General features: G+C 44.3%; 1 protein-coding gene across 1 annotated transcript in view; it reads right to left on the bottom strand.

Moving 5' to 3' along the window:
• Plekhm1 (pleckstrin homology and RUN domain containing M1) overlaps positions 1–15,076 on the bottom strand; it is a 46,326-nt gene extending 31,250 nt beyond the window's left edge. Inside the window, exons 1-4 of the mRNA XM_076870936.2 lie at positions 14,994–15,076; positions 8,264–8,352; positions 5,872–6,119; positions 3,510–4,136 (exon numbers count right to left, since the gene is read on the bottom strand). Coding sequence (XP_076727051.2) covers positions 3,510–4,136; positions 5,872–6,119; positions 8,264–8,311 — 923 coding nt within the window. The 5' untranslated portion in view covers positions 8,312–8,352; positions 14,994–15,076. The remainder of the gene's footprint in view (positions 1–3,509; positions 4,137–5,871; positions 6,120–8,263; positions 8,353–14,993) is intronic.
• Between the last annotated feature and the right edge of the window lie 10,621 nt (positions 15,077–25,697).

The raw sequence follows: 25,697 nt of genomic DNA, 5'->3' as shown, positions 1-25,697 counted from the left end.
TATGTGTCAGCTGGGCATAGAGGTATACATCTGTAATCCCAACTGCTTGAGAGGCTGAAGCAGAAGGATCTCAAGTTCAAAGGCAGCTTCAACAATTTAGTGAGGTCCTAAGCAACTTAGCCTGTCTCAAAATAAAATATAAAAAGGGTTGTGGCTCAGTGGTAGGGTGCTTGCCTAGAATGCGTGAGGCACTGGGTTCAATCCTCAGCACCACAGAAAAATAAATAAATAGAGTTATACAATTAAAAAAAAAAAAAAGAGGAGGGATGTGTCTCAGTTGTTAAGTACTCCTGGGTTTAAAAAAAAGAATATGTGATTTGTGTGTGTGTGTGTGTGTGTGTATGTGTGTATATGCACGTGCGCATATACATATGCTTATACATGTGTGCAGTAACTAAAAAACAAGGCCTGGAGAACCACCTTACAAAGCAGTACTGCCAAATGTCTTGTGTTGGTGGAACATGGTACTGTTTTGACAGGCAAGGGCCACTGAAATAAGCACAGAGGTGGGATGCGTATACTGAGAACCATTTCCCCCAAGGGAAAGATTCACGACAATAACATCTGACAAATATTAACAAAGCTTTTGCAGCAGTTTTTAAATTTATTTATTTGGGCTGGGGATGTGGCTCAAGCGGTAGTGCGCTCACCCGGCATGCGTGCGGCCCGGGTTCGATCCTCAGCACCACATACAAACAAAGATGTTGTGTCCGCCGAAAACTAAAAAGTAAATATTAAAAAATTCTCTCTCTCTCTAAAAAAAAATATAAATAAATAAAGATGTTAAAAAAAAAAAGAGTCCTAATTAAGCTTTAAAAAATTTTATTTATTTATTTATTTATTTATTTATTTATTTATTTTGGTGGTGGTTGTTTTGATTTTTGGTACTGGGAACTGAACCCAGGGGCACTTTACCACTAAGCCACATCTCTAGCCCTTTTTATTTTTTATTTTAATACAGGTAATCACTAAGTTGCTTAGCACCTCACCATTGTTGAGGCTGCCTTTGCACTTGGGATTCTCTTGCCTCAGCCTCCCAAGCCGCTGGGATTACAGGCTTGTGCCATTAAATCCGGCATAAGTAAACCCTTAAGTGCTGGTGAGACACTTGTATCTAAGAAATGCTGATCTCTGTGGATGTTCAAATACTTACTTCAAGGCCAAGCTCTAAGAATGATGGTGTTAGACATGCATTTGTGCATCTGTGTGTTTAATGTTTGTCAGGGGTTCACCTCACTGTCCACAGTGTTTGTCTATACATTTTGACCCTTGTCCCTTGAGTTTCCCCATAAAACCCAAGACAATGCCTCTCACACAGGGTGGATGGTTACTGATTCAATGACCTCAAGTTGGAATTTTCCAATCATAAGATTCATGAAAGATAAAGACCAGGTATATGACATAGCAAAGCAGGATGGTCTGTGGAGAAGGCAGAGACACAAAAAGAGCTGAGACAGGTGAGCAGACCTACATCATGTGGTAGAGACTGTTCCTCCCCAACATTCCCTATCCATTTGACATCAGGAAACACCATCTCACAGGCTCAGTGCTCAGAAGCTGTCTCTGGAGCCAACCACACAGTCTCACCTGTGTTGCTCACCAACAGGCATCTGACTTGATTCTCAAACAGCCATGTGTAAGGGAATCTCCATCTTAAGATGAAGAAACAGAGCTTCAGCAAGAGTCAGCAGCGTGCCTGACATTACTGGACTTGTAAGTGGTAGAACAGGACTGCAAACTAGTCCACACACCACCTAACTCCAGTGCTATTTCCGCACTGGGTGGGAACCCTGGAAGGACCTGAATCAAGGTCAGGGTGGGCAGCAGGAGTGGGAAAAGGTCCTAGATCAGGCTGATGGAACACGGGCTTACCTAAGGGAGACTCAATATAAGGTCTACATTTTCATCTATTAAATGAGCAGATATCCACAAGTTTGGTAATAACTTGTGGCAAGATAAGAGGATAAGGCTACACCTCTGGTAGAGTAAAAATAGGCAGTGCCTGAAAAGCACATATTAATTCATCCTTTGGCTCAGCAATTTTGCCTCTAGGAGTTTACTGAACTGAGATATTTACATAAAACTAAAAGACCACAAATACAAGATTATTTATGGAAATACTAAACTCCAATGTCCATTAAATATAGGGCTGATAAAATAAACTAATATATATTCAGGCAATGGAATAACATATGATAGAAAAAAAATGAAGACAATCTGATAGGAAAAGATCTCTAAAACAAGGATAGAAAAACATACTTCCTTTTGTGGAAAAGGGGATAAGAAATAAGGAAGATATTTTTAAAATTTGCCTATTATTATTTGTTACAGATGCATTTAGAAACTTTGGAAGAATATGCAACAAATCAACAATTTATTAATAAATGAGGAAGAAGAAAAGGATAGATGCAGGACAGAGAAGGAAAATAATTTTCACTGTAAATGTTTTAGATTTCTTTTGCCATAAAATAATTATTATTTTTTTATTTTTATTTTTTATAAACATGGCTGCTTGGAGGGGCAGCTACTTTTTTTTTTTTAATATTTATTTATTTATTTTTTAGTTTTCAGCGGACACAACATCTTTGTTTGTATGTGGTGCTGAGGATCGAACCCGGGCCACACGCATGCCAGGCAAGCACGCTACCGCTTGAGCCACATCCCCAGCCCGCCATAAAATAATTATTAAAAAAAAAACAACAAAAACTTTAGCTGGGCGTGGTGGCACACGCCACTAGTCTCAGTGGCTCAGGAGGCTGGGGCACCAGTATCACTTGAGCTGGCCTCAGCAACTCAGCGAATCCCTATGCAACTTAATGAGACCCTGTCTCAAAATAAAAAAATAAAAAAGACTAGGAGGTGGCTCAGTGGTAGAGCATCTCTGGATTCAATCTCCTGTACCAAAAAAAAGGTTGACATGGTGGTGCACACCTGTAATCCCAGTGACTTGGGAAGCTGAGGTAAGGATGGCGAGTTCAAGGCCCACCTCAGCAATTTAGTGAGAACTTGTCTAAAAAAATAAAAAATAAAAAAGGGTTGGGATGTAGCTCAGACCACCCCTGGTCTGAACTAAAAGAAAGAAGAAGAAAAAAGGTGGCTGAAGAAGGTTGTGCTCTGGCTCCCTCTAAGGTCAAGTGAATCAGACACTTTTCCACACACTTCCTTGCTTATCCCTGTTGTCCTGGGTTTTGTGTCCTCTAGGAAGTCTTCTATGAAGTTATATCCTTATGCATTATGCTTCATTGTATTTGCTAGAAATTGCACATATTCTCTAAACGATTAAACATATTTTACACTAAACCTCAGAGATACTAAGTGACTTGTTAAAGGTGGCCCAGGAGCAAAGCTGGAGTTTTGTACCAGCTCTGAGCCTTTCTAAATCTAAGAGCCATGCCTCCCTTTGACTTTCTTATACCTTGACAGAGTTCAGTGACAGAAAATCACATGTGATCAGAAAAAAGAGAGAAAAGTGGGAGGTGGGAGGGCAGGGCTGTGGGAAGGGCACTCACTCTTGTAGAGACGGGTCAGAATCATCAGCATTTGCTGTGCCCAAGTCTGAATCGTAGGACATGGGTTCCTCAGAACGGTCTGGACTCTTGAAGCCATTCTCTTGAAGTAGGCAGCTATCGGAGTTTAGGCTGCAGGACAGCTGGGATGAACTGGCTGTATCCAGGCTGAGGGAGGAGGCAGTGAGCTTCCTATTCCGCCGGATCTTGTGACCCGAGTGCTGGACTTCGATGTCCTCTGAGCCTGAGGAATGGGAAATTGAATCCAGAGACTCCTTCCGCTGTAGTTCTGCACCAGAGGTAGTGAGAGGGTCAAGCTCAGAGAGTGGGCAAAGCCCAGAGAGGGCCAATGGGGTGAGTGTCCATTCATTTAAGATGGCAGACTTATAGGACAGTTCAAAGGACAAGGATGTTAGTCCCTGCAGGAAACTAAGGAGGAACTCGCCCTCCTCAGCGTCTCGAAGCAGGGCTGTGGGCTGATAGTACTCGCACAGTCGGGCCTGCTCCTGCAGCAGCAGTTTCAGGTAGCACTCCATCAGGCCGTCGTTGAGGGCCAGCCGCAGCCAGGCCCGGCAGCGGCCCACATCTGTGTTGACGAAGACCAGGTGCTCCAATTCTGAGATGATGTGTCTGGCATGGGGAAGAGGATTACTTGTTTCAAGAAATTTTCTCAAATCATTGAGATGTCATTTTACCCACTGGTTAGCAAGAATCCATCATAACTACTGCAAGTATTATAGGAATAAAAAATACTTGGATAATATGTTTTAAAGGGAATATAGAAACATTAAGCTGTAACTCCTGACTTCTTGTTGGTGTCATGAAAGATAATTGCCATGTTCAATATAACCATCCCTAGAATCTGTAAAATCATCTGCTTATCCAAGACATGTGTGCTAAGCCCTCAAGTTTTTGGAACTGAGAAGAAACAGGGTGAAGTAACTGCCTTTATGTTTTTGTGGTGCTGGGGAACAAACCCAGGGCCTTGTGTGTGTCAGGCAAGCACTCTACCATTGAGTTACTCTCCTAGCCCTAAGTAACTGCTGTTCACAGGCACATGGACATGAGCCCTTTAGTTGAAGAAGCTGTCGTGGAAGGTCAGACCATAGTTTCTGGGTTGTTGTAAGAAAAATGCCATAGAAAGGAAAGTATCTAAGCTAGAACCAAGGACTTTCAAGAAGCAGAGATAGAGAAACTTCTAGGCAAAATGGATGCACAGAAAAAGGACACAAGTGGTAGGAAAACAACAGACCTGTAACAGGATGTGAGCACTCTAATTAAAACAAGTGGAGGGAGAGTGGTTGATTTGGTTATGAAATCAGGCAATGGAAGGTCTTGAGTAAAAACTGATAAGGCCACGTAAAGCAAAGTTTCCCACACTAGCTGCACAGAAGCCCTTGGGGAGCTTACCAGGATATAGATTCAGGGGCCCCAACTTAGTGAACTAGACTCTAGGGCAGCATTTGGGAGCTACAGGTTTCTGTATAGGAAAGTGACCTGCCCACACCTATGAGGACTGCTTTAGGATAGATTGCTCTGGATAAGGAGATCAGAAACTGATATGAGAAACTCAGCTCCCAAATCCCTTGGTCTGACATAAATGCCCCTCTGTGAGACCACAATGCCTGTGTGTGTCTCCCGTGGGGGAGTGCAGACCACTGGACTTGGTGGCTGAGCTGTAGCTAGTTTAAGCTCAGTAAGTGTTAAGCAGCTGATGACTTAAGGAAAGACACAGTGAGATAATAGGGACAATTAAAGCCACTGCTGCTCAGGAGAGAGGTTAAAAACCTGAGATAGGACAGTGTTAGTAGGCGGGGAAAGGAAGCTCAGAGACTAATAAGGCACCTTGGGCTAAAGGTGGCATTGAATAGCTTTTAGAGGCATTGTGCCAGCCACTTGCTCAAAAGTCCCAGCAGTTAGAGACAAGGTCAGAGACACATGACTCAAGTGAACATTCAGATGCTCTACTTGCATTCTAGTTCTTGATAAAACAAACAATAAAAACCCATACCTCATTATGAGTATAATATTTAGAACACAGATGTTAAAATATTTGAAGATAGAGCAACTTTTTCTATAAAGGGCCACAGAATATCTTAGTTTTAACTGCCTGACTTTGCCATACATGGTCAAAATGTCATTGGCCCTGGGGTGCCAGGACCACTGATCTTGCCCAAGGGCTGAGACTCTCAGAGTCTCAAGGTCTAGGGTTTGTCTGTGAAGCTAGGTCTGGTGATAAACCTTCTCTAGACACTCTCCAGGCTTCTCTCACCCCATCTCTACTCTGGAAGACAGGGAGAGGATAAAACTAGCATCCCACACTCTGAAGCTCCTCCCCTAAGAAAACCTCTCCAGCTGATCTCACTTGTGGGTGACAGCTTTCAGAAGGGGCCAGAAGACAGGCTGAGGCAGAGACTTCTGGTGGGCACTTTTCTTCCTTTTCCCTCCAGCCTCCACGCGGATGTGCTTGGCATGAAGGCCATGGATAAACACAGCCTCCAAGGCACTGCACATGGTGTTGGCATCTCCATCTTCACTAGTGACCACTGTGTCCAGGGACACATACTGCTTCTGCAATGCCTTCACGGAACCCACCAGCTTCTTCTTGATGACCTAGGTAGTGCCAAACAGAAGATAAGCCATTAGAAGAGAATCCTGTGGAGTGCCCCTGGAATATAACCCTCAGCCACTTGCCAAATATATGTGCAGGCACAAGCAGACACACCTGTGTAAGCATCTGTAGATTCCTTCAGCAAAATTAACACATGTTCATTACAGCAAATAAAGATAAAGCATAGTGAAGGAAAGGAAAATCACACAACCCTACCCAGAGGTATTGTTGCCCAGGGTAACATGACTGGACTGTTTTGAACATCATTTGCTGTGGATACTTTTGCTTTCGAAATCAAATTCCAGTGACTCTATAGCCATATAATTTTTTTTTTTTTTTTTTTGGTACTGGGGATTGAACCCAGGTATGCTTTACCACTGAGCTAAGTCCCCAACATTTTTTATTTTTAATTTTGAGAAAGGGTATTGCTAAATTGCTAAATTGCTGAGGCTAACCTCCAACTTGTGATCCTCCTGACCCAATTTCCTGAGTTGCTGGGATTATAGGCTAGCCATATACTATTGTATTTAAATACTTGCTCCATCATAGATACAGCTATGAGAGCAATGGATGGGGTGAGGCTTCCCAGATAGGCTATACAACTATCATTCTGCAGAGAATCAACAAGCTAAGGGGCAAAAAGTGCTGCTTTGGAACAATAAAAACATAGAGAAAGGGCTGGGGATAAAGCTTAGTGCATGAGTGCTCAGCACACACAAGGCTCTAGATTCAAACCCCACCAAGACACACACACACACACACACACACATCAAGACAATAAGAGTATGGCTACATTAAGAAAGATTCTAGGTTTGGGAACCAAAGACCCACATTTAGTTCTAGCAGCTCATCAGTAACCACCTGGATCACCTCAGACACTTCACTTAACCTCTGAGCCTCAATTCCCACATGCATTAAATGGAAATAATTTCTTCTGATCAAAAAGTATTGGAGCATTGTCCCTTGAGGGCAGGACCAGTTTTATATTCATCCTTGTGTCCTCAACATGTGACACTGTGCCTGGCACACTCAAGAACTCAATAAATGTTTGTTAAATGAAAATATTAGAAAATGTGCAAGATTGTGAAAAACCATCTCAAAAAATAAATGCAAGACATTAGTAGATTATATAAAAACTAAAAACACTTTTTGAGTGTCCACAAGGTATTAAGGTAAGGTATGCAGGGACAGAGTAGGCATATACCCTCAAGAAACCTATAACCTCAAGGAGTTAGCCATGCTAGAAGGCTGAGCTGGCCCCTGCTCTACTCCAGAGAGGGCCCTGGGTGTGATGGAAGACCATTAGGGATGGAGTGGGGTGGGGTGGGGATGTGGAAGGGGCCTCTGTACAAAGTCCGGCTGGGAGCTGAGTGCCATGCCACACATTTACAATCCCAGACTCAGGAGGCTGAGGATGGAGGATTACAAATTAAAGCCCAGCCTCAGCAACTTAGTGAGGTCCTAAGCTATTAAGTGAGACCTTGTCTCTAAATAAAATATAACAAAGGGCTTGGGGTGTGGCACAGTGATTAAGTGCTTCTGGATTCAATCTCTAGTACCAAAAATAAAATAAAATAAAATATAAAGGGCTGAGTGGTAAAATAAAATAAAACTGGCTCAGTGGTAAATGCCCCTGGGTTCAATCCTGGGTACCAAAATAAACAACAAAAAACCAGGTGAAGCTGAACCCTCTAGTGGCCAGGAAGGGAAGATATATCTCTGAGGGCAGAAGTTCTTTTCAAGCAGAAAGTTCTCTGAACTGGGAGAAACAGCAGAGAAGAAAGGGTAATACTGGCTTCTCCCAAGAAGCCACCTCAGGATTCTGCTGAGAGACCAGTCCAAAACTCTTCGACCTTCTGTGTCTCCAAGGGAAGTGACAGAGCCAGTCTACAGGCCCAAGACAGCTCTGGGACCGGCACAGGGCAAAGGACTCTCCAAGAAAGGGGATCTGAGTGGTCTCTGATGAATTGGTGACAAGCAACTATGTTTGAAAAATCTTAGAAGGGGCAGGATCTCCTCAGGGTCTGCCTCTACTATCACCTTTTCTCAACCTGAGGCCTCTTTCTAGGCACTGCCCCTTCATTTCAATTAGAAAAGCCAATAAAATGGCAGTCCTCTGCAGCCCTCCCCACCCTTGCCCACCTACCGGAATGGCAGCTCGGGGGTCCAGTCCATTCTCCACCACTGAGAGCATTTCCACTCAGGCAGCAGCTCCTGAGGAGACTCACATGACACCTGCAGGGAGAGACGGCCGCCAGATGAGCAGGCTCCCAACTCACCCCTGCAGCCTGAGTCCCCTCCCAGCAGGCAGCAGGTGGTAGGCCCAGCTCACCCAAACAGCCACTGAGAGGCCTCTGAGCAACACTGAAGTAAAAACTAAAAGTGGACTTTAAGGAAGGAAACGGAAGGGAAAAAAGTCAGAGGCTCAATACTTGGGAGGGGAGGAGCCCCACGTGCCATGAGTGGGTGGTTAAGGGTTCTTCACACCAAAAGCTGCTCCCAAAGCCAGTGCCTGTGGGATGGGGGCAGGGATAAGGAACCAAACGCTGATCTAGGATACAAAGGGGAGGCTTCAGCTGAAGGTGCCAAGAACCAGGGGGATCAGGACACAGAGCTCACAATTAACACTGAAAGCCGGGGGTCCTGTGGCAGCTTCCCAATTCTTGTCCCCTCCAGGGTCTACCAGCTCAGCAGTTGAAAACCTAAGTGGAGCAGTTGAAAACCTAAGTGGAGAGAGCTCTCTTCCCACACTTCTGCTTCTCCTGGGGTGGGGGGCCAGGGATGTGTCTAAACAGACCAACAGGAGTCTGCTTGCAATTTACCCCTAACCAACAAGGCATAGAGGGCACAGTATCAGACTTCTCCAGTGGAGAATAAGAACTTGTAAAATTCTTACTGGTATATATAGCATCTATAATCTAATGGTGAGGCCACCCAAATCTATAAGCAAAGAATGCCACTGCCCAAAATAGTTGGAAGTCAGTACAACAGTAAATCCCTCAGGGTAGCTGGCTCCCTCCTTGGACCTGAAGGTGCTGTTGGAAGGCCTGGCCCCCAGCAGTTTAGGTTGGGAGGGCCCTCACATCTAAACAAATCTCCAGTGACTACTCTGCTGAGCTTCAGGGGAATTAAAAAATATATATATATGGGTGTTTCTGCTCTCAAGTAATTGTGACCCAAAGAAGTTAACAGAACCAAGGAATGTGACATAGACTGCCTCATTTAAGCTCCTCCTAGTCATAGCAGTCCCATTTTATTATCTCCACCTGACAGATAAGGACATAGAAGCTGATAAGGTCAAGCAACTATCATAGGTGCCATGGCTCACAGTGGCCTGGCTCCACAGCCCCCAGGGTAATGCCAACCCCAGCTCAAGGGAATTCCTGAGTGAGTGCCATCCTTAGAGCCAGGACTCCAAGGTGGGCTGGGAGAAAGACACTTCACCTGGGGGCCAAGGCTGGGGGTGCAGGGACAGCAAGACCAGCCTGGAAGCAAGGATTACAGGAGAGTGGCAGAGCTTGAGGTCTGAGAAGGAGAAAGCAGGGTGGCCTTCAATGAAACTGCTGCTTCGATCTCTGGCCTCTGCGGTGGGCCAAGAATAAACACAGCACAGAGAATTAGGGCCTGGAGCAGACCTCCTAAGCCAGGCCACAGAGGGAGGCAGGTGTGTGTGGACGGTGGCCCTGGCAGACTGCCTGGAAGAGTCCTTGGCCCTGGCTACAGCTCCTGGTTGACCACCTCACCCTTTGCCACATTCTGCTGCTCCATGTACCAGTAGATTCTCAGAGCTTCCTGAGACCTGCTCTACACACTGGGCGTCAGAGGAAGAGGAAAAGGGATACACACTGTAGTCAGTCATGCCTGGCAACATGCCTGATCCTGGAAGCTGGGTTCCTTCAAAGTTAACCTCATGCTGTCCAACAGGTAAAATCCGGCCCCTGGCTCAGGAACCTAGGATGCAAGCCTAATCCACAATTTCAGTGGCCTAAACCACTCCCTCAAGCCTTATAGACAGAGCCCTTAAGCTTCAAAATTTCCCTTTCCTCAACCAGTTATAAGGACCCTAAGGGCACAGACTTCAATAATCTGTATAGTAGCTTGGATCCATTAATACCTCATTAACTAATTAGCTGAGAGTAACACAGCACTCATTAGGAGAAGCTATCAATAATTAAGTGCTCTGGCCAAGGACCAGTCTGCTAAAACAAACAAAATAAACTGAAGCTAAGAGCGGTCAGCTGGGCGTGGGGCATATACACCAGCAATCCCAGCAACTTGGGAAGCTGAGGCAGAAGGATCCCAAGTTTAAAACCAGCCTCAGCAACTTAGGGAGAACCTGTCTCAAAATTAAAAGGGTGAGAACATAGTTCACTGGTAGAGTGCTCCTGTCAGGAAAAAAGAGAGAGAGATGGGGGGAAGGGAGACAAATAACTTGATAAGAGACAAATAATTTGCCTAAAATTAAGGGTTAGAAAGCCACAAAATTACTAACAGCTAAGAGGAATTCAGAACAGCCATTTCACAATTTACAAAACAGAACCAAGACTTTGAGGCTCAGGCCACAATTCAGGATACCTGTACCTTTCTTTGTAGGAAGCCCAAGCAGCCTCCTTATTCACAGCTCTTCCACAGTACTTCAAGGAGGCAGGAACGTGACCATCGATGATGTAAGAACTTTCTGGTGGAAACTAATGGAAGCTTTGGATCTCTTGATTGCTGGGTCACTGTTCCATTATCCATTTGGTGGCTCAGACCCTAAATCTGCCACTAGACCAGCTGGTGTCATTTCCTGTCCTCAGAATATCCCTTATTGACACCAAAAAACAAACTGGAAAGAACCATGGCTTCACTGAAGGGGAAAGAGAGAACTTGGGCAACACTACTAGGGAAAGAATGGCAGGGGAAAGGTGACTCCCACCATTTAGGAAACCCCAAATCACAATAAGTCTATCTTCACCCCTAAGCAGACATTAATCCAACCTTCTGCTGCTTTCCAGAGCAAACAAAGCAAGTTTCTCTGATCTCGTTTTCCAACCTCATTTAATTCTTAGAGTAATTCCATAAAGATGATCATCCCTATTTTACAGAGGAGAAAATAGAAGTTAAATAGAAACAGGGCTCAGATAAGGGACAGAATTCTCTGGTCTCCTTGTCTTTTCATCAGATCAAACTATTCTAGGTCTTTGGCTTGAAAGTTTTTAAGGAAACTACTATTTCCAGACTCTTCAGAGCTGTGGTCAGAAGCTCTGCTTTACTGAATAAGGCCTGTAAGCAACAAGACACAATCCTGGTGATCAGATTCATAGTCCCAAACAGCTAAGCCCAAGTCCTTCTCAGGGTACCTGAGTTTCACAGATGTCTTTTCTAAATGTTTCAACACCAGGAAAGAACCGTCCTAGTTGTTTTTCTTCATTATACTGCTTGTCCTTCTATATACAGTATGTCCAATTTCATTTCCTCCAGAGATCAAGGAAGAAATAAAAAGAGAAGAACAGCTTAGACAAGACTTACATTAAATGAAGAAATGGATAAGCTGACGTTACCACCCTCAAAACATTCAACCCATCAGTAAACAGCAACCTATTCTCTTCAGAGAATTCTCAGCCTCTCCTAACAGCCTTCTGTCTACTGTCTGAATCTTACCCTGGTTATTCAGAACAACAGACTGGTGTTTATGCCATCTAACTGCTGTACTAACTGATGAGTCATGTTATTTCACTGGGAAAAGAATGACAAAGTTATCTTCTGATTCGGAAAGGCAGCTGATCTTTCAGACATGTGAGGCTGAATGAGTAAACAGCATCTCCTTCTATATGAAGCAAGGTGGATTTCTGGACCAGTGTCCTTCCTGGATGGGGTGGGGTGGGAGGAGAGGATAAATCCTTCAGAACAATAATTTCAAATGAAATTTGCTGGAGGATGAGGCAGTGTGTGGTGGTACACCACTGTTAATCCCGGGCTGAGGCAGGAGGATCACAAGTTTGAGGCCAACCTCAGCAATTTGGCGAGGCCCTAAGCAACTAGGTGAGACCCTGTCTCAAAATAACAATAAAAAGGGCTGGGAGTGTGACTCAGTGGTTAAGTGCCCCAAGGTTCAATTTCAAGAAAGAAAGAAAGAAAGAAAGGAAGGAAGGAAGGAAGGAAGGAAGGAAGGAAGGAAGGAAGGAAGAAAGGAAGAAAGAAAGAAAGAAAGAAAGAAAGAAAGAAAGAAAGAAAGAAAGAAAGAAAGAAAGAAAGAAAGAAATACACTGGAAGGTGAGAAATTTCTAGCTTGTGATTCCCGGACCAAGGATTAGTGGGCAAAGGCAGAATTATGAAAATGGTAAACACTGAATCTTTCTTTCCTCCCTCCTTCTTTCCATCCAATAACAACTATTTCCCCATATTCTTGTCCCATGTGCTGTAGAATTCTAACAAAGTGTAAATTCTGGTTTTGTTGTTTGTTTACTGGAGCTTGAATCCAAGAGCACTTTACCACTGAGCTGCATCCCCAGACCTTTTGATTTTTATGACACAGTCTCACCAAGTTGCCTAGGCTGGCCTCAAACTTGCAATACTCCTGCCTCAGCCTCCCAAGTCACTGGTGTGTACCACCATGCCTGGCAAGGAACAAACTCTGAATGAAAGAAAGTAGTAACTCTGCCTGAGTCATTCACATTGCATTTCTATACCTAGATCTGTGCTTAGCACACAGTATACTTGGAAAATGCTTGTTGAATGACTTGGTGAATAAAATTAAAGCAGGGCATAGTGCAGGTAGGTTCATTTTTAAGACTGTGGAAACCTGAGGTACACCATTCTGAAGTGGTATGGGTACTGTGGAACTCCCGCCATTAAACAAAGCTGTCAATAAGGGTGAAAGCCATTCATGTAAGTCACATCTTAATGGCAGGATACTGAAGGTAGCAGTGCATTCAGTTTTCAAAAAAAAAGACCATAGTGACAAGCAAAGACAATGGGTCCTCTTGGGGGCCCTATAAATCCTGCCAGGGCTTGGGGTGTAGCTCAGTGTAAGCATGTGCAAGGCCCTGGATTAGATCTCAGCACCAAAAAAAATAAACAAATTGCCATCAAATGGCCAACCCTTCTGAAACCTGGTCATCAGAATTCAGAGGAAATGTACATCAAAAAGTCCCCAGGAAAATATAACCACTGAGCATGAGCCCTAGGTGCCTCAGAAACATCCCTCTGCCTCAGTTACTGTGAGATAATGTGGCTTCCTGTGTTCATGAAACCCAAATGGCTAAAATTCAATGACCCGGCACAGAAAAGAGGAAGCAATTCAACAGCTTCTGCACCCACCTACGCTTCAGCTTCCTCAGGACCCACCACCTCTACTGTTCACATATAACATGCCTCTGACACCATGTGATCCCCGTGTTTAATGCTGGAACTGATCTGCCATCAGCTCTGGCAAGGAGCACTGGGACAGGATCCTCCACAAGTGCCAGGACAAGACACATGGCCATGGCTCTGTAATTAGAGCCAACCCCACTGGCATTCTCTGAGGTTCTCCAGAGCCGGAATACCAGTCAAAAGGAAGCAAGGGCTTCAACTGCCCCAGGATGAGTGAGCTGGGTGAGGGACCATTTCTCACCTTGCAGGAATTTCAGTGACACCTACCATTCCAACAGTCAACACAAGTAATATAATATGAAGTGAAAAAACAATCCCTGGGGGCAGGTATAAGGACTAGACATCAGGGCTGGGGTTGTGGCTCAGTGGTAGAGCGAGCGCCTAGCACGTGCAAGGCCCTGGGTTGGATCCTCAGCACCACATAAAAATAAATAAACAAAATAAAGGTATCATGTACCACTAAAAAATAAAAAATAATAATAAAAAAAGGACCAGACACCAGGAAAAATCTCTGACCCAAGAGTAGGGGAACTCTACTCCCCTGCACTCATTAACCAAACAAGCTGCATGCTCTATCAAGCTGCTCACCTCTGAGCAAGCACCTAGACTTGACTGTTCAGGGGTAGCTGGTGGGGTTGGCAGGGAGCTCTGCACTACAATTTCAGGCTGAATGGGAGCTGTCAAGGGAAGAATGGGCAGAGTTGATGTGAAGAGTTGCTACGGGGACAAAAGGTGAAAGGACATGGAGGATTTCTATTAATAAAAAGGAAGAGGGTGATAGGAACTGAGGCAACTAGAGATGGGGACAGATAAAGACTTAGGAATGGGGTTTCCTCGCGATGGTAGGGGAGGGAAAAGAAATATATAATGAGCTAGGAAGTTAAGGGCAAAGTCTGTGAAGAAGATACACATAACATTTGGGAGAAGGCTGAAAGAGGAGTTAACACGAAGCGGGTGAGCTCAACAGGGTTTCTACTTCAGCGGTAGGTCTTCAATGAGAGGAGGAGAGAGGTAGACGTTTGGGATAAACAGACCTTAGGGGGCTGGGTAGACACTAGGAGCTGGGGATGAGAGAGCTGAGCCAGAAAAGGGGAAACATGAATGGTGGATTTAGGGGAGGTTTGTGCGGAGTATTAGGATTGCCAAGGGGGTTGTGGGGTGAGGATTAGATAAAAAGGAGGTAAGAGATATATCCAGATCGGAGTTGCAACTAGGTTAAAGAGTTGTCACGAGTGAGGCTGCATTTATGCAAGACCGGTGGTAAGAAGATGGGAGCAAGAACTGAGGTTGGGTCACGGGTAGGAGAAAATGGACGGAACAGGCCAGCGGTGGCAGTGCGGACCGAAGGCCACGGTGGGAGCCCGGTGCGGGCTGGGAGGGCAGAGGGCTCCGAAGCCGGACTGTCTCGAGGCAACCAAGATCTCTGGGATCACCGCGAGGGCTGGAGGACCTACTGCCCGTTCGCGTTACGGCCCCGCCGCCCCTGCGCTGCCCTCTTCACCCGCTGACCCCTAACTCACCAAAAGGAGCCGGGAGCAGGGCTGGGGGTGCTCCTGGCCGCGGCAGCCCCTCAGCCTCCGAACTGACGCTGCGGCCTCCTGGCCACTGACAACAGGAAGCGGCGCCCCAGCGCCTGACGCCATCACGTTGATTCGGCGCTCCGGCCCCGCCTCCAGCCCGAGGAGCCAATAGTGAGGCTCGGAGGGTCATAGGGGCGGGGCCAGGTGTTCTTCAAAGCCTGAGGATGCGGAGCCCCATCCTCAGGTGAGTGGCTCTAGATCTCTGTACACCGGCCCGAGTCAGACCCGCGCTGGTAGATCCAGGCTTCTGGGTCCCTGACTCCGCTCGGTCGGCATCAACTGAGCGACTTTGGGGTAGTGACTTAGCCTCACAAAGCCGACGACAGTCCACTTGAGTAGTACCAATAATACCCACTCTTAATACCTACTCTTCCTTTGCCTCCGGAAGGCATCAGTCCAATCCAGTGGGTAGAGCCTGGGCTCAAATTGGAGCCTTCCTCCTGGCTTTTAAGAGTCGGGAATACACACCTATTTTGAAGGCACCTAATATACCACGTGATCACCTTGAGGTTTCTCTGGGCAGTCTCATGTGTTCAACACAATCCTGAAGACCTGAAGCCCAGGGGTTCGCTTTTCCTCTTCCAGCCTTGTAGTTGTTTGTTTTCTTTCCTTGTAGAAGTGACATCGCTCTTTCAAATAAACTTAGAAGAAAAATATCAAGAGCAGCGACTGCGCCTGGAACCCTTGGAGCCAGGGACAGTTCTTTGGGCACTTCACACTTGCAAACTTCGATCAATGGGAGCCTAGGGCCTGAGCGTGGACTGTGAATTATTAGGGTCAGGAGAGGTACTTGCACGTCCTAAGAGAGTAGCACAAGGGTGACCAGGGATAGGCCAATTCTTGAAAAGAAGTTACACTGACTTTGGTTGGAGGTCTTATGTTCCCTTGGCCTCTAGGCAAGGAAGGTGGCCCTCATATCTCCACAAATCTAGGGGGCCCAGTTCCTGTTTCCATTTATAAAACCAGCTGTTGGGGGTGGTCCCCAACCTTGTTAGTGGTTGCCTGCTCAGTAATTCTCCTCCCCTCAGTTTCAGGCTAGATGGGACACAGTGTTCATTCAATACAGTTGAGCAGGAAGATGACAAGTACACACGTACAAACTATTCTTTTGTGTCAAACTCATTTTAAACAAGAAGGAAGGTAAGGTGTTTTCTAGGGAAACTTACCTACCTTGGCAAAAGGATAGCTGTTTCTAGTCATAATCATCACAGACAGATATTGGTGGTTTAGAAGAAGCATGTCCTGCCCCTAAATCAAGCACTTCATGACCCTCAGTTATTCCCTTGCATTTTTGTTCAGCTGTTGAAAGGATAACTGTGTGGAATTCCTCAAAATAATCTCTTGTCTGTTTTTCAGGAGTCTCTGTTTCCTGGTCCCTTATTTTCCAGGCTCCTGATATCTGAAAAGTTTCCATACTTGTCTACCTCTTCTCATCTTGCTCTATACAAGGTGAAGCTATATAAAGGCCTGGAGTTAAGATGGGGGAGGATGGAGGAAGTGGCAGGAGAGGGCAATGCACAAATGCACATAAATATTACACATTTCCACAAAACATTTCACAATGGACCATGAGCGCACCAGGTAGACTCCAGATGGGGAAAAAAAATGTTACCCTGTGACTGGAACAATAATAAAGGCACCTGCAAAATACTATCAAACCAGAGAAAAGAATTTGAGAGGTTTTCAGATGCATAGTATCAACTTGTGAAAAACTGTTGAGTTTGTGCTTTAAAGGTTAGTTCAATCTAGTTTCAGTCTTTGATCCTCCATTATTCATCTCATTCCCTTGTCTTTTGGTAATAGAGCCTCCCGTAACAATGCTTTGAAAATAGCCCTTGCTGCTCTGCCACATTGACTTATTATTATTATTTTTTATTTTTTGGTACCAGGGATTAAATTCAGGGGAATCAACCACTGAGCCGTATCCTCAGCCATCCTCTTCCTCCTCCTCTTTTTTTTTTTTTTTTTCTGGAGATAGGGTCTTGTTAAGTTGCTTAGGGCCTTGTTAAGTTGCTGAGGCTGACTTCAAATACATGATCCTCCTGTCTCAGCTTCCTGAGCTGTTGGGATTACGGGTGTGTACCACCACAGCCACACACAGACTTATTTTTTAAATAGACATGGTTTTTTCTCTCCCCTTCCCTAGTTTTCCCTTCCCTGATCTCAGGGGAAACAGGATTACTCTTCTTCTCTATCCTAGGCCCAGTTATCTGTCTTTGAGCACACCTCCAATCATAGGAATAAAGTGATTCAGACTTGGGGGATGGCTCAAGAAGATCTAAGAAATCTCCCAAATTAACAAGTGAATTCTCTCTCTCTCTCTCTCTCTCTCTCTCTCTCTCTCTCTCTCACACACACACACACACACACACAGACACACACACACACACCCATCAGACATACCTGGACTGTAGCCTCTGGGACAAGAGTCCCCTGTTTTTTCCCTTTTTTCTTAAAACTGTGTCCTCATTACTGGAGTGGCATTGGGGACAAGGACCAATCTTTTGGTACCACTCTTATTTTACTTTAGGGATGAGCCTCCTTCACTCACTGTGATTCTGCTAGGTTTAAGTCCCCCACCCCAGAATATGTGCAAGACAATGGCTAGCCAATCAGAGTCTCCTCTTCCCTGAACTGTGACCCAACAGGCCAATCAGAGAGCTTTTGAGGAAGGTCTTTCTCTGAGCCATTTCCTCCACAGCAGTGGAGAATTGGACGATTCTTGCAGATAAGAGGAGTCCTCTCCTATGTAATGTTTTGAACAACTAATAATTAAAAAAAAAAAAAAAAAAAAGAGGAGTCCTCTCAAGGCTGAAGCTATCACAGAGGAAAGTGGACCTGAGATGCAGATAGGGAGTGGATGCAATGAGTGATGGATGCAGCCAGCCTTAAGCCCTTAGGGATTCCTGTTATATAAGCTGATATGTCATGTTTTTATTTAAGCATATTTTAGTTGAATTTCTTTAATATGGAAAAAAAAAAGCCCTAATATATTATCTTTTTGAACTTGGGCAAGTTATTTATCCTCCAGCTTCAGATTCTTCAACTATTAAATTGGGGAGAATAAGATCTCCATTCTAAGTAGCTGTAAGATTTAAATGAGATAACATGCATACACATTCAATATATGATTACTATTAGTGATATAGTGATTATATTTTTGGGAGACACAGACAGGATTTATTTGCTCTGCAAATAGTGCATTCAGAGGCTTCCTGCTGTGATGGGCTCTCCAAAGATCTGCAGTTATTAATTGGAAATCACTGTTCCAGAGGTTACCTTTTGAGTAGGGCAACCTTTATTTTCCTGTCCCCTTCCAGTCTATGTGTATTCTTCCTTTAAGAGATAGTTTGGTGTTATAGTTTCCTCCACCATGTTCCCATCTAATTGGCCTAGATTCAGGTTACTTCCAATCAGATTCCCCATCCCTTATTTTGCTAATAATCAAATTTGCTTAGGAGGCATGGTGTTTGGAAGTTGTACATGAACACCTATTTCTGTTACAAAACTGGAAACACCCTTACCAAGAGGAATTATGGCTGCTGATTATTCACGTGGAATAAAATCACAATGACCCACACACATTTCTTGGAGGAAAAAATATCAACCAGTGCATGGCAGCTGGTTGAATTTTTCCTTTAATGTTCCCCTGCTACTTATTAATTCACTTTGTTGCCTGTGAGCTCCTAAGAGGAGAGAGAGACTGGCAGGAGCTAAAAAGTTTAAGCTATTTTTTTTAAAAAGTAAAATAATGTCTATAAGCTTGTTTTAGGCAAATTTAGGTAATTTCCTGGGAACCACTATCCCAGTATAGTGACCTAATTCCCAATTTGTATTTTTTCAAATTCATTGTTAAATACCCAATGATTTTGCAGCCTCCCAGTTGCCCTCTCTGAAACACCCTTACCAGCACGTCCATCGGAATTGTAGAGATGAAAATAGTCTACTATGCTATCTGATATGGTGGCCATTAGCCATGTGACTATTGAGCCCTTGATGTGTGGCTAGTGTGACTTAGAAGTTGACTATAAATTTTTAATTTGCACGAATTTATATTTGCAACACATATTATACATAAATATTACATACTTTTTTTTAATACTAGAGATTGAACCCAGGGCACTTTACCACTGAGCTACATCCCGAGTCCTTTTTAATCTTTCATTTTGAGACAGGATCTCACTGAGTTGCTGAGGCTGGCTTTGAACTTGTGATCTTCCTGCCTCAGCCTCCACGGGCTTTAATGGTAAATCTCACTGTCTTGAAATTGTCCTTAAGCCATGTGGATCCTTGACTAGCTTGGTGCCTTCAGACAGCCTTCCTCTTAGGATATTTCAGGTGATGAGACTCTTTCCAGTTTCAAATGGCCTCTAGAGAAAGAAATTTCACTAACCTGTTTTGGTGTTTAGTCCTGTCTTCTGGAGGTCCCTACGGGAGGTAGCAGATTCAAAACTGGCATGAGTCAGATCTGGGCACAGATTTCAGCTTCAGATGAGATCCACATTTTATGGGGCAAATACTTAGCACATGTCTCTCTTTTGTAACAAATCACATGGTGAGAATGAAGGAATGGTTTAAAATTCACTCAGTAATATTTCTGAGTCATCCCTAAGGACAGGGCATGGTGCTAGGCACTGGGAGAAAGGGAGTAGGAGCAGGGTGGAGAGGAAGGAGACATGATTCTTTCCTTGTCAGGACTCCTGATCTAATTGAGAAGGTGGCTGAATCACCACAGTGGTGGCATTTCTTTTCAGTAGGCTGCAATTCCAGGTGATCACTAGAAGAGTGGGTCCAAATTGTGTAACCTCCAAACCAGGGATCATCACATGCTACGAGAGAATTACTGGCCCCAATTTCTCTCCCCTCCTGGCATCCATGGTCTCCATGTAGTGGAATGTCCTTTCCTGTCCTCTGGCTTTGGGCTTGCTTTGACCCTTCAAATAAAGTACAAAAGGTCTGCTGAGGTTTTGCTGGCCCTTGTGTGTTTTTGCATTCATCAGGAGAAGCACATCTCTCAGGCAGCTACTGCATCTCCAGCCTGGACTGCAGAATGAGCACACTTGGAACAGAGATGCAGGGAGAGATACCGCTCAGTGGTTAGCACAGCATTAGAGAAGTATCTATATTAGACAGCTACAGGATTCTGCTGCAGGGATCCTTATTCCAATGTGGCGTTTCGGTAGCAATCCTTATTCCAATGTGGAGTTTCGGTAGCAACCGCTAATCCATTCCTTTATTAGGTTGTAGGTCCAGCTGCTACAAGTGACACCCAGCCCAATAGTGGGTTAAGAATGTTCTCTGAGTTGTCATGTAATAAAGCCAATAAAGAAGTCTGGTGTTTCCTACACACACCATCATGTAGAAAAGACAGCAGAATGAATTGGACATAACTTGTCTATGCTCATATGTGATATATGACTAATGTAACTCTACATCATGTACTCCACATCAAGGATGGGATCCTAGGGCTGGGGTTGTGGCTCAGTGGTAGAGTGCTTGCCTAGCATGTGTGAGTCACTGGGTTCGATTCTCAGCACCACATATAAATAAATAAAATAAAGGTCCATTGACAGCTAAAAAAACATCTAAAAAAAAAGAATGGGATCCTAATGAGAGTAAGTTATACTGCATGTATGTATAATATGTCAAAAGACACACCACACTTCTGCTGTCATGTATGACTAAAAATAATAAAGAACTAAAAAAAAAGACACTCCACTGTCATGTATATCTAAAAAGAATAAATACAAATAATAATAATAATAAAAAGTCTAGTGGTTCATATGTCAGAGAGCCAGGCTCTATCTATCTTCTTGCTCCACCTTCCTCAGGGTATGGCCCTCATCTACATGAAGCCCTCTTAGTATTTCCAGTCTAGAAGCCCCTTGAGGAAAGAGACTCTGTCCTAGTCAGCTCTTAACTCCAATACCAGAAACAGTGTCTGACTTATAACCCAGTCTTAGCTCGAGCTGCATCTTTTTCATGGGTTCTCCTTAGATGACCTTTTCCTCCCTGAACCAACACCTCCTTTCTGTATAGTTTTTGCCCAATAGTACATTGGCCCAGTTCATCATCATCTTTTTTTTTTTTTTTTGTACCAGGGATTGAACCCAGGGGTGCTTAACCACTGAGCCACATCCCTAGCCCTTTTTATAATTTTTATTTTTTAATTTAGAGACAAGGTCTTGCTGAGTTGCTCGGGGCCTTGCAAAATTATTGAGGCTGGCTGTGAATTCATGATCCTCCTGCTTCAGCCACTCGAGCTGCTGGGGTTACAGGTGAATGCCACCTCGCCCAGCTCCATCACCTTCTTCTTTTATGTTTCATTCCCCAGGCTGAGGATCATACTCAGGAGTACTCTAGAGAACTCTGTGAGGATGGCCTTAGGCCTGAGCCTAAGCAACTCCATTTTAAAAACTCCGAAACCTGCAGTCTCATCAGGCAGCCTAATGGAGCCTTCCAGGATGGCCCTCAGGCCCCCACCTCAATAAACTCAGAGTGAAGCCTCTGACAGAAGAGGGAAAGGTGCCCTATATTTGGGAAAGGTGAAAAGATCCACCAGATGTTTTGTTTTAAAATATTTATGTTTTAGTTGTAGTTGGACACAATATCTTTATCTATTTCCATGTGGGGCTGAGGATCGAACTCATGGCCTTGCATGTGCTAGGCAAGCGCTCTACTGCTGAGCCACAACTGCAGCCCCCAGACCACAAGTTTTAATTCCAGGATAAATGATGTCACTGAAAAATCCAGTGGCAGCTGATAAGGATTGAAAGAGGGGTCGAAAGCCCCAAAATATAGTATAAATAATAGAGCAAATGAACAGACATTTATCCAGCCAATACTGATACACAGAAGCTGGAAAGCTTGATGAGGACCTGGACTGACATCCCATCACTTGTCATTGTTTGCCTGATCCTCTGCAGGTCTCACCGCTCTCAAACTCTACAGCCACATCTTGACCCTGGTGAGAGTTGCAACTTCTCCCTACAACCCTCTCCTCAACCTCAACTAGTGGTCAGCTCCACCCCAGAAGCCTGCCTTGGTTCCTGATCTGATCACCATGGTCTGAGTGAGTGTGCATCTGCTGGACTTAAAGTCTAAGGCTTGAGACTTTTGATCTGACACGTGAACTTAGCATGCAGAGGGAATGTCTGCCATTAGCCTGTCATGATTAAGTGTGTTTGCAGTGCTTAGAATTAATTGATCTAGAATTGTTTGCTGTGAATTGATTATATCTGTTGCAGTGCCTTAAGCATTAAGGATTGTTTTCTTGATTAAGAACCTATAGAGTGAAATTTTTTAATATCTTTATTTTTATGTGGTATGAGGATTGAACCAGGGCCTTGCACATGCTAGGCGAGCATTCTACCACTGAGCCACAATCCCAGCCCTAGAGTGAAATTATTGAGTGATTTGAGTGAATAAAACATTGAAAAGGGCAGAAGCATGTGGGCATTCTTTATTTCTCCCCGTCAACTGCATAATTGCGACATAATTGCCCATTGCGACAACCACTGAGCTCTATCCCCAACCCTTTTCATTTTTCATTTTGAGACAGGGTCTCACTAAGTTGCTGAGGATGACTTCAAACTTGTGATCCTCCTGTGTGCCACTGTGACTGATTTATCTTCTTTGAAAAAAATGTCTCATTTGTCTGACATACTTTACTGGAATTACAGTTTTCATTAAATGCGTTAGCCACTGGCCTTGTATCCACTTCTATTGAGAAACTGATGTGACTCCATTTTTGAAAAATAACAGCAGCTTCTACCTCAAGGCCTGTCCTAAGGAAGGAGGTGTGACCCTTGTCTTTGGAAAAACCCACAGAGCACTCCTAAGCACATACCCACCCTGCTGAGTTGTTTGTCTGTAAGTAACAGGAGAGATCTGCGGAGCCAGGTGTCCCTGACTTATTAGGCTAGGTGAAGACCCATAGCAATCCCCTAGAAACCACCAATCAGCATGAGACAGGGAAAATACCTGGGATGTCAGATGACCCCCCAGTAGTTTATGGTGGTTGATAATGTGTTGGGAAACCATGCAGTTTAGCCCGTACACCCCCTCGTGGCCTAAACCAATCAGTTGAAAGGAATCCCCCTCTTGCACTAACCAATCACCCTACCCAACTTGTTCCTGCCAGTGAATGTGCTAATCAATGTTAAGAGTTGTTGACTTTCCTGCAGTATGGAATGATTTACTGTGTGATGTTGTCACGCATAGAGTATCCCCTCAAAACCTATAAAATCTCACTGAACAAAGGACTGGGACTTACTCCCTGGGACCGCTGCATCAGAAACGGTTGTGAGTCCAGGCTCGAGCTTGCAATAAAGACTCTTGTGTGATTGCATCGGATTCAGCTCCTGGAGATCTACTGGGGTCCCACGAATCTGGTATTACACTATTATTCAGGATTCAGTTAAGATCTGGTCTTCTGAGCTGTTATTTACCCCTTGGTAAAATGGAGGCAGCATGTTTTGTACCACCTGGTCCTGGACACTCCTCCTCTTCTACATGTATGCACCCTTTCAGTGAGGAGTGCATACTTGGTCCAATGACACATAGCTCGTCCACAGACTGGACAGACAGAGATTCTGGACACTGGCACAAACTCAGCCCCATTTAGGATGAGCTAGGAAAGGCAGACACTCTCTCTTGGAAGTTTTACTTTAGAAAGATGGTTAGAGTAGCATTTGAGATTAATAAGAATTGTACACACTTGAGATAGTGATACTAAAAAGCATTCTCTAAGCCTCACTGTGTATGTCAAATTTGAAGTAACATAAATATGCAAAATAGTAACTTCTAGCTATTCAGACTCCAGGGTTGAGAGAGAAACATGGAATGATTTATAAGGAAATGTCTAGGTTCCCTTTGTTCACAGCCTTTACAAGCCTCTAGGAATTTCCGTTGTTTCTGTGCTCCTGTGTGCTCTTTGAGCTTTTTTGACTGCAAAAAGGGAGATTTATACACACAGCCCTCTGAAGATTTCTTTGGCCTACAATCAGTATAAATTCTTTATTCCAGTCTTTATCCCAATGTTCTTCTGCTGCCAAACCTGGACTCAAAAACCTGATCTTTATCAAATAGAGAACCATGGCCACAAGAAGGAAATATAAATTTTATTTTCTTTTTTCTTTTTTTTTTTTTTTTGTACTGGGGATTGAACCCAGGGGCACTCAACCACTGAGTCACATCCTCAGCCCTATTATATTTTATTTAGAGACAGGGTCTCACTAAGTTGCTCAGCAACTTGCCGTAGCTAAGGCTGGCTTTGAATTATTGAGCTAAAGTGGCACCCCCTTTCTCCACAGAAAAGCCCTCTTCGCCATGGCTGATTTTAGGACTGTCAGCAAAAGAGTCTCTGCGAAAGAGTCCAATGTAGATAAACTTCCTATTTTCATGTTGCCCTGTTTTACTTGGCCACTGGAAAGGAAGATACCAGCACTCCAGGTGCTGGACACCCCCCCTTACTAGTTTTTCACAAACATATCCAGTATAGTACTTTGTAGAAATGTGCAAACAAGGCCTCTGGCCTTGAGCTGGGGTTTCACAGAGATGTCTACATTTTTAAGATAAGTTACAAATGGGCTCCATGGTAACAGCTGGCAGGGGGAGGAAAGAAGAGGGAGAAGAAGCTCTCCCCTTTTCACGTGTTGTCCTTGAAGAATTAACTTGCCCAGAACAGTGAAAGAAAAAAGCTGCTTTTATATGAACTTTTGCAGACTGTGAACTTCTGAGCCCCTCCCCTTACATGCTGGGTATAAAACTCTGAAACTCCCTGAACTTGGGGTTCAGGGGATTAATTGATTTCAGCAAAAGCTGTGCCCTCTGAAACTGTATGCAGCCAAATAAAACTGTTTCCTGCTGTCTTCGGTTCCTGCCTCCTTTGTCCCTACAACAGAGCCACTGGTATTATAGGTGTACACCATCATGCCCAGGCAGGAAATATAAATTTTAATACCATTTTACAGCTCAACCTATTCCGTAAAAAGGAAGAAAATAATCTGAGGTTCCTATGTGCAGGCCTAAGGACTTCTCAGACCTTATTTAAAAAGCCCAAATTGCACCAATCCTCCATGCTAAGTGAGGCCAAATCTCCCCTCCTTCAAAGTTCATTAACTAATGGGAGGCTCAACACAGATCAAGATTCACTACAAAAAGGGGTTCCATGTTCTCTCAGGGAATTACAAGTCACATGGTAAGAGTAGATAATCCAGAGGCTTGCATTTTTTTTCATGGCCACCCATGAAAAGCATGTGGGGGGCTGGGGATGTGGCTCAAGTGGTAGCGGGCTCGCCTGGCATGCGTGCGGCCCAGGTTCGATTCTCAGCACCACGTACAAACAAAGATGTTGTGTCCACCGATAACTAAAAAATAAATATTAAAAAAAACTCTCTCTCTCTCTCTCTCTCTCTCTCTCTCTCTCTCTCTCTCTCTCCTTTCACTCTCTCTTAAAAAATAAAAAAAAAAAAAAAGAAAAAGCATGTGGGTTATGACCAGACTGGTAAGGCAGCAGTTAAATCCAGAGGTCATGCATGGAAGGAGGGGTGGAAACCGCTGAACGCTAGAGGCTCCAGCACTGGGGGGACAGTTCCTTGGTGCAGGCACCTATGGGTTCTGCTCTTTTATTGGTTCATTTTG

This window comes from Callospermophilus lateralis, chromosome 11 (assembly GCF_048772815.1).
Source record: "Callospermophilus lateralis isolate mCalLat2 chromosome 11, mCalLat2.hap1, whole genome shotgun sequence".
In the NCBI taxonomy this organism is placed as follows: Eukaryota; Metazoa; Chordata; class Mammalia; order Rodentia; family Sciuridae; genus Callospermophilus; species Callospermophilus lateralis.
Note: the sequence above shows the minus strand (reverse complement) of the source record. Positions and strands in the feature narration are given on the sequence as shown.